This window comes from Lentinula edodes, assembly GCF_021015755.1.
Source record: "Lentinula edodes strain Le(Bin) 0899 ss11 chromosome Unknown C8R40scaffold_20, whole genome shotgun sequence".
NCBI lineage: Eukaryota > Fungi > Basidiomycota > Agaricomycetes > Agaricales > Omphalotaceae > Lentinula > Lentinula edodes.
This window is the reverse complement of record NW_025764326.1, coordinates 595541-608502: the sequence shown is the minus strand read 5'-3', so window position 1 is coordinate 608502 and position 12962 is coordinate 595541. Positions and strand designations below refer to the sequence as shown.

At 46.5% G+C, this 12962-nt stretch overlaps 5 protein-coding genes across 5 annotated transcripts; 2 read left to right on the top strand and 3 right to left on the bottom strand.

Annotated features, from left to right (window-relative positions):
* The first annotated feature begins 101 nt into the window (after positions 1 to 101).
* Positions 102 to 2488, top strand: C8R40DRAFT_1107887 (galactokinase gal). The gene is made up of 9 exons (XM_046228233.1): positions 102 to 428; positions 481 to 488; positions 543 to 820; positions 872 to 1021; positions 1075 to 1175; positions 1235 to 1713; positions 1775 to 2029; positions 2083 to 2241; positions 2304 to 2488. The coding sequence occupies exons 1-9, from the start codon at positions 262 to 264 to the stop codon at positions 2318 to 2320; spliced, it is 1614 nt and encodes a 537-aa protein (XP_046085849.1). The 5' UTR covers positions 102 to 261; the 3' UTR covers positions 2321 to 2488.
* A 448-nt stretch (positions 2489 to 2936) lies between these two features.
* On the bottom strand, positions 2937 to 4132 carry C8R40DRAFT_1171351 (uncharacterized protein; the record flags this gene model as incomplete). The annotated part of the gene is made up of 6 exons (XM_046231691.1): positions 2937 to 3089; positions 3145 to 3175; positions 3231 to 3666; positions 3718 to 3725; positions 3787 to 3954; positions 4005 to 4132. The coding sequence occupies 6 exons, from the start codon at positions 4130 to 4132 to the stop codon at positions 2937 to 2939; spliced, it is 924 nt and encodes a 307-aa protein (XP_046085848.1).
* Positions 4133 to 4880: 748 nt separating this feature from the next.
* Positions 4881 to 5507, top strand: C8R40DRAFT_1171350 (uncharacterized protein; the record flags this gene model as incomplete). The annotated part of the gene is made up of 5 exons (XM_046231690.1): positions 4881 to 4986; positions 5053 to 5194; positions 5246 to 5322; positions 5384 to 5389; positions 5455 to 5507. The coding sequence occupies 5 exons, from the start codon at positions 4881 to 4883 to the stop codon at positions 5505 to 5507; spliced, it is 384 nt and encodes a 127-aa protein (XP_046085847.1).
* Positions 5454 to 9678, bottom strand: C8R40DRAFT_1194336 (uncharacterized protein; the record flags this gene model as incomplete). Its single annotated transcript, XM_046233071.1, has 9 exons — positions 5454 to 5977; positions 6031 to 6088; positions 6138 to 6508; positions 6572 to 7155; positions 7214 to 8432; positions 8484 to 8545; positions 8595 to 8824; positions 8882 to 8996; positions 9051 to 9678. The coding sequence occupies 9 exons, from the start codon at positions 9676 to 9678 to the stop codon at positions 5732 to 5734; spliced, it is 3513 nt and encodes a 1170-aa protein (XP_046085846.1). The 3' UTR covers positions 5454 to 5731.
* Positions 9679 to 9928: 250 nt separating this feature from the next.
* C8R40DRAFT_1171348 (uncharacterized protein) lies at positions 9929 to 12871 on the bottom strand (the record flags this gene model as incomplete). The annotated part of the gene is made up of 8 exons (XM_046231689.1): positions 9929 to 10083; positions 10142 to 10439; positions 10500 to 10661; positions 10720 to 10879; positions 10939 to 11179; positions 11232 to 11327; positions 11374 to 11963; positions 12015 to 12871. 8 exons carry the CDS (start codon positions 12869 to 12871, stop codon positions 9929 to 9931), a joined length of 2559 nt encoding a protein of 852 aa, XP_046085845.1.
* Positions 12872 to 12962: the final 91 nt, after the last annotated feature.

Genomic DNA, 12962 nt, shown 5'->3' with positions numbered 1-12962 from the left:
GGTTTCGTCTCCTAGTGCCGGTTTGATCGACTACAAGCTATGTATGTATGTATCGGCTTTCTTGCCCCCAACATATCATTAAATACTCTGGGAATCAGACCTATGTAGATTGTCTAGAGAGGTCTGGGTTCGTCGGCCTATCTGGTTCATCATGACAGCGTCCGGCCCGAAACATAGGTATTCATGTGCTGCTCAGCGTGCAACCACTATTGGCACTTTACGATGGCCTTGTTATCTTGTTTACAAACCTTGAGAGCGTGAATGGCCGCCGAGCAACCTATCCCAGTCTACACCAATCTCAGTGATCTCTATGGAAGCCTTGGGACCAGTCTGAACCACGCCGAAAAGTGGAACAGTATCGCAGAGGAATTCCAGCAAAGGTTTGGTCGAAAACCAGCCTATATTGCTCGTGCGCCAGGACGAGTGAAGTATGTTACTTGCCATTATCTCAATTATCTGATTTTGAAGGTTCCTCTGTAGCTTAATTGGTACTTATCCTCGATGGAATCGAAGCCCGATGTAGTACTTACTCAGTATCATAGGTGAACACATCGATTATTGTCTATTTGGTGTACTCCCAGCAGCAATCGAGCGCGATATCTTGATTGCTATCGGCCGAAGACCAAATCCTAATGCGGAAGATGCTCCAGGAAGTGTTGTCGCTGAAAATGTGCAGACAAAATACACCCGTCAGGTCTTTGCCCCAGCTCCGAGACGACGGGCAAGTGTCTCTGAGGAAGAAGTCCGTCTTGAGGAGTGGCATCTGGATATCAACACTAAGCAACTGCGATGGGAAAGTTATGTCAAGGCCGGATACTATGTATGTGATTCATTGATTTTAAGCAGTTATACTTCAATACTCCAGAGCTAGGGCGTACTGATTAACTACTTCGCTGGAGGACAAAATCCAGCTTCTGTCGACCTTCTTGTCACTGGGACTGTTCCCGCCGGGTCAGGACTCTCATCTAGTGCTGCGATGGTAGTCGCGAGTACTCTAGCATTCCTTGCTGTCAATGAGAAAGTTCGTACTTACTTACAGTCTATTTCATTGTCTTCTCACGCCAAAATATGTAGCTCGAAGCCAACTTTACAGGTAACGGTCCCAAGATTTCCAAGGGTCAGCTCGTCGAGATGGCTGTTGCAAATGAGAAGCGAGTTGGGGTAAATTCCGGCGGGTGAGCACTTCAACTGTTGTAAATGACTGGTCATTTGCGGACCCATCCCCATCTTGTAGAATGGACCAAGCGGCATCGGTCATCTCCGTTCCCTCCTCCGCCCTTTATATATCCTTCTTCCCAGAACTATCTGCATCTGCAGTACCTCTTCCCACTGGGGCTATCTTCATCATTGCCAACTCACTTGTCGTTTCTGATAAAGCCGTTACGGCCAAACACAATTACAATCTTCGAGTTGTGGAAACTCTTGCTGCAGCTCGTATCCTTGCTCGTCATTTAGAACTCAAGGTTGGAAAGACTGAGAAAGTCACGCTGCGGGAGGTTGTTGGACGATTGGCTGGTGAGGTTGAGGAGGTTGGTGCGATGCCTGTAGAGTGGCTATTGGAAACATTGAAGAGAATGGAACGTGAGATTGAATGTTTGAAACCAAAAAAGTCGAGTGGTGAAGGACAGTTTGGTGTAACGATGGAAGAGATGATTGAAATGAGCGGTATGACTGCGGAGGAATTTAAGGAAGTGTATCTGTCGTGGGTGGAAGGTAAATCGGCAGAATATTTTACTGCGACCATTTTGAGCTCACCGTTTCCATCTACTCAAAGTTGAAGCTACCCAATTCCAGCTATACAAACGAGCGAAGCATGTCTTTTCCGAAGCTTCACGGGTCCTTCAGTTCCGCCAGATCTGTCTCGCTGCTGAATCATCTCCCTCCCCATCGGATGTAATCAAAGACCTCGGAAAGTTAATGAACGAATCACAGACCAGCTGCGACGAATTGTTTCAATGCTCATGCCCTGAGCTCAATGAATTAACAAACATCGCAAAAGACGCTGGGGCCATTGGTAGTCGATTGACTGGTGACTATGACATCCTTGCTACCCAGTGATACCAATTGATGTACATACCATAGGTGCTGGTTGGGGCGGATGCACGGTGTCTCTCGTTGCCGAGGGTGATGTAGACGCTTTCATCAAGAAAGTGAGCGCAACATACGGACCATATAAGGGTCTTCAAGACACAGCACTTAGTGAAGTCATCTTTGCTACCAAACCGAGTAGTGGGGCCTGTGGTGAGCTCTTACCAACTATGGAAACTTCCTCGGCCGCTTATAAGTAACTATTCATCCGTCAGTGTACAAATTCGAGTAACACACCAAATGGCGAGCAGAATCATGTACAGCAAATTCAGGCGAAGTCGAAGTCGCGCTAGGAATTTCAGTAAGTATACTTAGTACACAGTGTAGAATTATGTAAAATGTATGTTTTGGATGCACGAAGTACTGCGTCAATTGTGTGAAGCACCAATAATTGTTTGACCATTCGAGTAAGAACATGAAGATGTTTCGGTTATTGCAGCTGAAATGGGCACCTTGTGTAAATCTTCACTTCCGTTCCTCTACAGCCCTCCGGCCCTCCCTCTTGCCTCCCTCTGCCCATAATTTCAACACATCGTTACTCACCTATCCTTCCTTATGCTCCCCAGGTCCTACCCTCCCGGGCCTTTGATCAATGACATATAAGATTAAAACATGCAACAGCTTCATACCATATAAGACTTGATCGTCCCAATACTCTCTTTTCACTTGTCCCCAATTATCTGAAGGACGAATGTTGGGCTATGTACTGCCGAGTTCTGGAACCTTAGGCTGGGGTATGGCATACTCCACGCCGATGAGCAATGTAGGTGAATCCTTGAAAGGGTGATTTCTTAGTTGTTTTTTTTGAAAGCATTTTTCAAAAACAGCAACAACAGTAAGTACATAAATTATGCATCATATGCAGTCACATTCTCGGCGACCGGTTCCACCACGTTGTCTGTTGTCTCTGCCACTGAAGCGGGTGAAGGAAGGGCAGTTGCTATCCATCCGCTTCTGAACGACATAACGGCTACGATTAAATTGAGGAGGGCAACAACAGACTAACAAATTCCCGATCAGTAACAGCAAAGGACATGCTAAATTGTTTTGACTCACATCATGCTTGATCAATGTGCTTCCAGTGGACCTGGAGAAATAAGGATCAGAATGAATTAGAGTTCGCTGAGAGTGAATATCTTTACCAATGCAAAGCGAGCGGGAAGTTGATTACGTTAACCAAAAGGTCACTCCAGTATGCATGCCAACGCTTTTGTATCTCCTGCTTCTCTGCCGGTTTCAGACCAGCCTTGCGAAGTGCATGGTATTTTGCTTGGAGCAGTTTCCTGTCTTCGCGCAAGTGCGCAAATTGTAGTGCGACGTAGAACGCCCAGCATCTGACGGACCATAGACCTAACTTTCCGGCATTAAGTTCGAGTCTGCTCTTCTTAGTTAAAAATGGAGACAGATCAACGGTTGACCTAGATGGAAGAATATCGTGCGAGACAAGGTAGCTGAGATGTTCGAGAGGATAGTATCCGACCATCGACCAGCCCTGTAGGCGCTCGATATTGAGCAGCTTTCGTGTGGGTTGGGCGTTATGTTCCAAAGAAATCATCCATTTGATAATCGTGAGCAAACCTGTATAGGGATTGAGCCTTCAATAACTCGTTATAAAAGTTACGAACTAACCCCAGAATCTAATTTTCTTGTCTCGTCAAAACATTGAGACGCTTGAGGATGACTGAGAGGCCTACTTACCTCCACAAAGTCCTCGAATCAGATATTGTTCCGGCCAATTTTGATACCCGGGCAGCGGCAGAGCTAGTAGTACCTTGACGTGAATACACTTTATTGCGAAAACGGGCACGCTTGTTGAGCAAGGGCACTAGAAGCTTGAGGGTATACTCGATAATTGCGAAGAGTTTACTGTGCAGTTTATTATCAATGTTGATTCTGAAAGCTTGTAATATACACACTCGCTTCCGCTCCAAGTTCCTAGGTATCGGACGAGATGGTCAGTGAATTCTGAAGGAGCGAATACTGAAAAGCAGCCTAGTATAGTGTCAGCGACTTTGTCCATCGTTGAGGGTTTCGTGTAGGACATGATGGAAGAGCTACGTTTATGATTTTGAAGAGGTGCTTCCCGTTAGATTCTTGGCCCGGCTATCTGCCGGCTATATCTCAAAGAACCGAGCTAATCATGTGCTTTGATTACATCAGCATGGGACTATATAAGCACGCGACCTAGCTAGTGGTTTCCTTCGAACAATTTTTCGAGGACATAAAAGTTCGGGCTCGGTTTCAGCTTTTCCGCCTCCTTGTCCGCGTTCCCGTCCTCAAGATTAAACCAAGGTGCTAATTGGCGCTGGCTCCCTCATTCGTGTCAGAACTATCTTTGTTTGATCTTTTTTCCCCTTACGTGGAGGCATCGCTTCGGCTGGTCGCTCATGATGCGGAGGGAATGATCGGTAGAAGGTAGTTGGGCGTGGTGGGGGGTCTACATTATGTCCAGTGTTTCTCCAGATCTTTTCATGAATGATCTGGTCCTTTGAAAGTTTATGCCATTGTTAAACGATTTTCTTATTCCAAGAAACTAGTAAAGCTTTTTTAAATCTACAAATATCGTAAAACGCTGTAATTTATAATACAAAAAAAAATGTTCACATTGCTTGCGCTCCGCTCAGAAAAGATGACGAAGTGGTTCTCAAAGCTACGGCCTAGTTTTGGAGTCTTCAAGCTTTGAAATTGAAGTTTTGTACGCATGAGCGCTAGGTATTTGTTATCAGGGTTAGGGTTAGCGGTGAATTTGTCCTCCATCAGTTCTGCTCAAAGCTTCAGATACCGTTAGTACCATGGCTGGACTCGGTGTTCCCGTCAAATTGCTACATGAATCTTTGGGACATATCATAACCGTTGAGGTAAAAACTGGCCAGCTGTATCGTGGAAAACTTGCAGAAGGTGAGCGATCGTTGATCTATAACATTCACTTCATCAACTGACTGCTTTTATTGTCCGTCCCCGTAGCTGAAGATAATATGAATATCTTTATGAGAGACGCTACGGTGACAGGTCGCGATGGTCGTGTTTCGCAGCTGGATCAAGTGTACATTCGAGGCAGCATGATTCGTTTCTTCATCGTCCCGGATATGTTGAAGAATGCTCCAATGTGCGTGTTCCCTTTCGATTAGTCTATCCGCTGATCTCAAAAAATCAATAGGTTCAGGAGATCAGGACCGAATGGACTAAAGGGAAAGGGTATCGGTACTGCGCGTGGGCGTGCAACCATTATGCGAGGTGTGTTTCTGTCGTTTTTCCAGCCCCAACGTATCACTAACTTGCGATCTTTTTTTTCCAGCCAACGGTACGTTTGATCTCAAGATATACTGCGTGTCGCAGCTTTTTCTGATGCAACATTTCTTCATTCAGCTCGTCGTGGTCGCGGCGTCGCACCAACAGCTTCCCGGGGAATCCGAAGATGAAATCAAAAGTCGCTCTTGCCTTTTCATTGCTTGTTACCTCTCAATCTCATTTTTTGTTGTATGATATCCACCCCTTGTACTTTCAAAAGGAATTTTCCTCGTTGCGAAAAAGAGACAGGACAAGTACAACATGCAGTGCTAAAATTATCCCGGTGATTTATACACAAGTAGGTAGGGCAACATAGGGTAAAAAATAACAAACATAACCGTAACGAGTACATGATTCAGGAAGCGACAGGACGTTTGAGTCGGTAATACAAGGTCAATTCGGTGGGTTGTCTCCATACGTAATGTCGCACAGTGGCGAGAGACATGTCCAGAGGTAGTAGCACGTCGTTGCACAATATCTCGTAGAGATCTTCTGCAGTTGGGCGCTGACCGTGCAGATGCTGACTTTCTATGGAAGACCTGGGCGAGGTGGCAGCCGAGGTGGGATTTGACGCAGCAAATTTGTCTAATTTATCCTGAACCTAAACACACCGAAGTCAGTGAGTCTGCATTTGTTTAAAGATTTCTGACCTACATGGATGACCAATTTTCTAACCCTTAACCAACGATTAGCTGTGAGTTTAGACTGTTGTCTGTAAATTATGTTTAGCCCAAGCACCAAAACATATTCTGAATGCTTACATGTTTAGCAACTCTGGCAACTGTGTCCCATCTGGATCTTTGTTGGGCCAGGGAAGTAGGATAAAGCTGACTTTGACCAATGGTGGTGCCGAAGCCAGCTTATTATGCAGAAGATACTCTAAGAGCCATAAGGGCATAACCTCTTCCAAAATAGATGTATCATGACCAGCGGAGTTCACCGTTCCGCGATAAAGTGTTGTGAAACTAGGCGGATTTTCTTCAGATATTATCAATGTGATATGGGGTGGCAAATTATGAAGAGGTGCTTCGTTTGACGGAGGCGGTGTGAGCGGGCGAGAAAGTACTTCCTGGAGCGGGGTCTTTGTCCCTGATGCAGCTGAATTCTGTGTCGGTGTTTTCAGCCGGTCTGCCTGTGATAGCGTTTAAATTCTCACCTCCAGCATAGTTTCTGCTGCAGCTGGATCGTTTGCCACACTGATCGTATTGGCGGTATCTGCGGAAATTTTTTTATTCTTTCCAAAGTTCTTCAATCGGCCCATCAGCCCACTGGAGGGCGTCGTTGGTGTCTGTAAACCGGCGTCGATTTTTGAAGCACCATTCCATGCTGGAAGTTCATCCGGAGTCGATGCTGTTATCGAAGGTCTGCGGGTAGGCACAGAAAAGTAATCTCCGTGTGCAGATGACTGGTGCAAGCTGTCCAGCGTACCAGACCTATGTCTTCGCGGCATGGGAGTCGCATCATTACTATGAATGGTGGGTAATTGAGGTATAGCTGGTAGGGGCAATGCATTTTCTTTAGGAATGTTCAATGGTATCATCGGAGTGAGTAAGGGGGAAGAGCGCGTAAATCCAGAGACGGTTGGAGCAACGGCCTGTAACATCTTGCTGGATGAGATGACAGAAGCACTGGTTCTTGAAGAACGAAGTTTAGACGGATCGTGGGAGGTGTCATGATTACGGTCGCGACTGCTGCTCCTCTCGAGCTTGCGTTGCAGACGTTGTTCCTCACGAATAAATCCCAAAAAGAGGTTTTTCAAGACCCATTTGCCAATGTTCACTGTTCCAAATAAAATATGAGTAAGTTTTATTGGAGTTTACAAAGGATGAAAACTCACATTTGGACTCATCGTTGACGTATCGATCATGGACAAAACCAGCTTCATCAGCATAGACTTCTGCGTCAAAGCAGCGTTCAGTGACATGAATCGTCAAGACTCCGCTCTTGGTATCTGCCGTGGACCAAGGTAAGACGACTACTTCGTGCTCTATCCTCTCTCGGACGATCTCTAGTGCTTCTCTAGGACTTCTCTCCCGTTCGTTGGTTCTGTCTCCACCTCCATCTCCACTACTGGTCGAGCTTGCAGCACGCACACTGGCTGCCGCGACATCTTCCTTGGAGAACTTTCCTTTACATACACATCGGGCGATGTCCCAAACTTCCACCGTACCCGAAGTGTCGACCGTTAAAGCATGAATTCTATCATTGAGGATGATCGACCTCACCAGGCCGTGATCGCCACGTATCACATCATCTGGCTCAGTGTACAGTGGAACAGCATCGGCTGCAATCTCGCGGTCTTCAAACAGCGCTCTAGCACTAGGAAGTTCCACGACAGTCTCTGAACGGTGAGGCTGCGACTGTTTATGTTGGTTTGATTGAGCGAACGTGGATTGTACAGGTGAGCGAGGATTCGTCTTCGGGACAGACATGACAGAAGCGGCGGAATAGAGTGTCGCAATTTCTGCGTCGCGATCTTTGGAGGTTGTGTAGAAACCAAAAGGGTTGTTGGGCGAGGTAAGTTTTACCAGAGATTCAAAAGGAATACCGTACAACGTTCCTTTTTCAGCCTTTAGCTGGTCGTATTCTGAATGCATGGATCGGCTAAGAGAAGAGTTTTCTCCGTGACCACGCCGAGCAGAGGACAGAGTACTAGTGGGTGACTCGGGTTGCGAAAGCCTTTTGACTTCAGAGTTGAAAGGTGCTCGAACACCACGTCTTTGTGGTACACGCCATCGCCTGATCGTTGAGCTGCCGGAAGCAGTCCAAAGAAGGTTGTCATCCAGCGCGACGATCTTGTTAATCCCTTCTGCGATGGGAGATTCGTGTGTATCCTGGCAGAGCAAAATACATTCGCCTTCAGAGACATCAGCACAGTCCTCAACATCTGTTTTGCAAACGAGCCCAGAGCGATCACCGGAGTAGAACATTTCGAGGGATGGATGAGAAGAAAATAGGGACCAGACAGAGTCGGTGTGATGAGTGAATGTATGAAGACAACGTTGAGAGGCAAGCGACCAAAGCTTGATAGACGCGTCCGCCGACCCGGTCAAAAGCTTTAAAAGGAAAAGTCAGCATAAACAAAAGACAGAGAAATGGCTACACACATAACGCGAGTCTTCAGATATGAGTATGGCACGAATATTGTCCGTGTGTCCCACAAGCTTGCCTGAATATACGTGAGATAGACTGCGCCAAGAAAAGATAGGTTTTCTTACCGGTTCTTTTGCCAGAACGGGGGTCCCACAAGCGCACCACACGTTCAGGCGATCCTGATGCGATTGTATGACCGAAAGGATCTGCGGCAAGAGCATAGACCGATGATTTGGCGGCGGAAGCATCTGCTGGATTGAGGGTTACGAGCGGTTGCGGATTTGAAGACCGCGCAAGATCCCAAAGCTTGATTGTTCGGTCAAAAGACCCTGACGCTATCCAATTTTGTTCCCGACTGCACAGATAAGCGTTGAAATAGACGAGCAAATGCAATAAAAGTCATATCACAAACCAGTATGAAAGACAGCGAACGTAGTCACTGTGCGTCCCAATAATGGAGGGATCGGAGGGTGTTTGGGAATGAGGATTCCAAGCCTTGAGGGTTCCGTCAGACGAACCAGAAACGACTATCCATAGTAGAGATTAGAGTACAGCAGATATAACCAAATTTAGAAACACACCTGTCTGGTTGTAATTCACGAGACAGAGGTCATTGACCCATCCAGTCAAAAAATGTAGCTGAGCACACTGGCGAAATGAACTGGGCTGTCCCGCCCGGAAAGACTCAACATCCATTTCCCATTGTTGCTCGTAAGAAAGCGCAGATCCCTTCCTTGTAGCTCGCTTTCTTCTGTCCACAGTTCCAACAACAGTTCCCAATATATCTCCTGAGGATGTTGGATAATATTCTTCTTCCGAGTCTGTTGCATCGTCCTCCCAGCCAGTCATGGCTTCCCACTTGTGTCTTCCCTCATTTTCCTTCGAGGTTCGGTTCTTCATTGGTAATTGCAGGTCCCAAGAAAGCACCAGTCCGTCTCTTCCTCCGCTATACAAGATTCCTTCAGGTGCAGAACGCCCCGCGAGCTGCGTTGAATAATCAAGGGCAAGAGCATTTACTCCAAGTCGATGCCGGGGATGTCGAGACCATTTGGGGTATTCATCGAGTGAATTACCAATGACACCACTGGCTGGTATCAGCAGGGGGCCAGCCGAGCCCAAACGGGAAGCGCCAAAAGAAGGAAGTTCTAACCGCGGAACAGGTTCTGTTGGAGGAGGAATAACGTACGAGACACGTCTTTTGGCGGACATCGATATAGCGGTATCACATCAAAATCTATGTTGAACTCATTGTGAACATTTGCGAGCATTGGCGATGAGCACAATCAATCATTGAAACCTAGGCAATTTCGCGGCCCGCAGCAGCACCCGCCGCCTCTTCCGGACTTGAGAAAAGAGAGGTATTTGCCTGGCAAGCAATAGCAAGTATATACAGTAGTATTATTTGTAGATATACGTAGTGGAAAGGATGGGGTATCAAGCTCAAGCCTGAAGCAATTATTTAACGACGTGCTGTAGGATTCCTCCTCTCAAAATAATTACTGATCGCAGGGTTTTTGTCCGCTTTTCTAGCAGCAAGTTGAAAGTACAAGCGCATTGACAAGTGATGCAACGCAGCTTTTGTCCTAGAGCGTTCGATGTCTGTTCCATTGTCCGCTTGAAGAATCATCCAGTTAATTTTCAGGCCACGGGTGAACGTATGTAAATAACGAACTGATTTTCCTTTGTACAAAGGTTATGCAACGATTCAAATTTTCAAGAGGTGTATCGATTTTATCTTTACTGGGGCTAGCCTGTACGGGATGTTGAGCCTTGATCGCAGCCACAGCCGCTATTTCACTGGGGAAATAACTTGGAATATCTGTCAAAGCAACCGCGAGGATCTGTACATAGTGCCCAAGTTCAACGTAGTCTGTATCAAGGTTGATCTGGAAAGCCTGGCAGACCGGTGTCGCTCCTTGAACGAGTATATCGGACAGGTCTTGGACTGCAGGTGCATGACAGTATTCAGACTAAGAAAAAGATGGCACTCGTATTGAGATCGAACAAGAATGAAGTGAATTAGCCCTCACCTCTGTTACTTGGGTTTTACCCAGAAGCACAGAACGTGCCACCCAACGTGCAATCCGGGTGCTGCGACCCTCGCTACCAGTCAAAAGAGTCACGATACGAGAGATATTGAAAGGGTCGAATTCCTTGATGTAGGTTAGAATTTTCGTGCAGATAATCGGTTCCTATGGAAGTTCCTCAGAATTAGAACCGCGCGTATAGTTTTTCGTAAAGTGAACGTACAATGTCAGCAACGACGTTTGGATCAGCAATCGATTGGAATATGGCGTCTAGTACAACTGCGATTGCAATCTGCAGGGAAGCGGAAGTCGATGGATCAAGAGAAATTGCAAGCAAGATGAGTACGAGTTCAGGGATTTCATTGATATTCAGAAGACGAGAACTGTCAAGATACAATTTCAGCGCAGACTCCCAAACGATGTTAGGAAATGGCGAACTCACCGAGCAGAAGATTCTGTCAACTTGATGAGCCGAAATATAAGGGATGCCCTGCTATCAGCATCTAAATTCGAAATTTTACTGCCGGCCAGATTCAAGAGTTGCGAATACGCTCCCAATCGCGAAACAGCATTCAGAATATCCTGAAGAATGATCCCGGGTTCAGGACTATGAGAGGTGATCCAGACGTTGCGAAGCGCTTCGTAAGCAGCAGATGAAAGTCTGTCGTTTACAGGAGACAACGCTATGAGTGAATCAAAAAACAATATTGAAAAGAAGAGAAGTAAAAGGGGTACCAAGATAGGTCAGATAGCTGGTCACCCCGCGAAGACACTCAGGATTGACCGTAATCAACAATCCAGAGTCCAGAATAGCAATCGCTCGTACTTGGTCTAAGAAAGCATGAGTCCAAGCTCTTTATGGTTCATGAGAACCTACCCCTTGACTTGAGCGCATTGTACAACTTGCGCAAAACGGGAGATTTGGTATCTTCTCCAAAATCTAAAGTAGGTTCCACATCCATGTCCACATCATCGCCGGCCGACGATGTGTTGTCTCTCCAGAACCGAACACCAACTTCGATCTTTCTGCGCTCATCTGCTTGAAGATTCTTTTGTTCGCCATCAAGAATATCCTTGATACCCTCACTCTGTTCCCCAAAAAGACGTCGTCGATTCCCGTCATCCAAATCAACCTTCATGTCATCCACTTCTCTTCCGAGCCAGGCAGCAGTTTTTTGGGAGGGGGTTTCGAAACTATCATACCCATCTTCTTCATCCATTTCGAGGAGCATTTGACTTTTGGGGAGTATGTTTTCCGCCGCTTTGATGAACTCAAGATCACTGCGTCCGCTGCGGTCGTCTTCACGTTTTTCTTTGAGCAATGCAGCGAAGGGATTATGTTTCTTCTTGGTCGCAGCTTGTCGCCTTTCGGACTGGAGTACCGTAGGAGAAATCATCTTGGATTTGGAATGAGCATTAGTACTCCGCGTATTATAGTACGTATTAACTGCTGGAACACTGGGCGCCCTAGAAGAATACTTAGCGAGAAGAAGAGAAGGACCAAGTCAGGGCACTAACACTTCCTTTGCCTTGCCTTTTCCCTTGACATTGATTTCCAAAGGACGCAACTCTTCGTCAGTATCACTATCGCTGAGCGTGTCTTTGAAAGGCCTGATCTCCTGCTCAATTGGACTAGACTTCGCCGCTGCAATGGCTTTAGCTTTTATTGCGGCGATTAGTTCCTCGGTTTTCCTCGCTGTTTCTATGGCTGCTGGTATCGGAGGTAGTATTTGGTGATCTAGAACGGTTGTAGGAGGAGGTGTAAGTTGTTGTTGGGATGGAGGAGGTGTACTTCTTTCTGCGCTAGAAGGTGACTGGTCTGTATTAAAATTCGACGTCGGAACCTCGTCGACATTCATCCTTTCTGGCAAATCAGATAATAGTGGAGATTCATTGCGCCATTTGGCCACAGATTGTTTCGAAGCCTCTACATCGCGTCTAACACGAGTAACACATTCCATTTCCTCCTCGCCAGAAACGCTCCCTGGAACCTCGTCAATCGAGGATGATTCTGAGGATGAAATAAAATTCTTGGTCCGAGACCCGTTCTTCTTGGTCGAAATTTTTTTGGAGGAAAAGGGGGTGGGCGGGATGGCAATAGGTTGACTCTGTGGAGGCACACATCCTGATTCTACGCGACTGTTGGCTTCTGGAGTACTTGATCGCATTTGAAGTCGGTTTTCTGGTGATAAAGCGGAAGTTGAAGGTTCGGTAGGTGGAGAAGAAGTGGTTGGTTTTGGTTGTTGTTTCTTTGGCGTATTGCTTTGACCATCTGAAATATTGTCAGACTTCGATCGAGTGGCCGGCTTACGCGAAAAGTAGTCTGTGATAGGTTTGCTGCCACTAGCAGACGCATTTTTGGTTGCCTTTGCCATGCCGTGCACTCGAACTCAACGTGGACCGTGTAGCTGGTGAAGACGCGTTCCAAATTCAATTCTTCGGTCTAAGCGTGCTACATTCGCACGC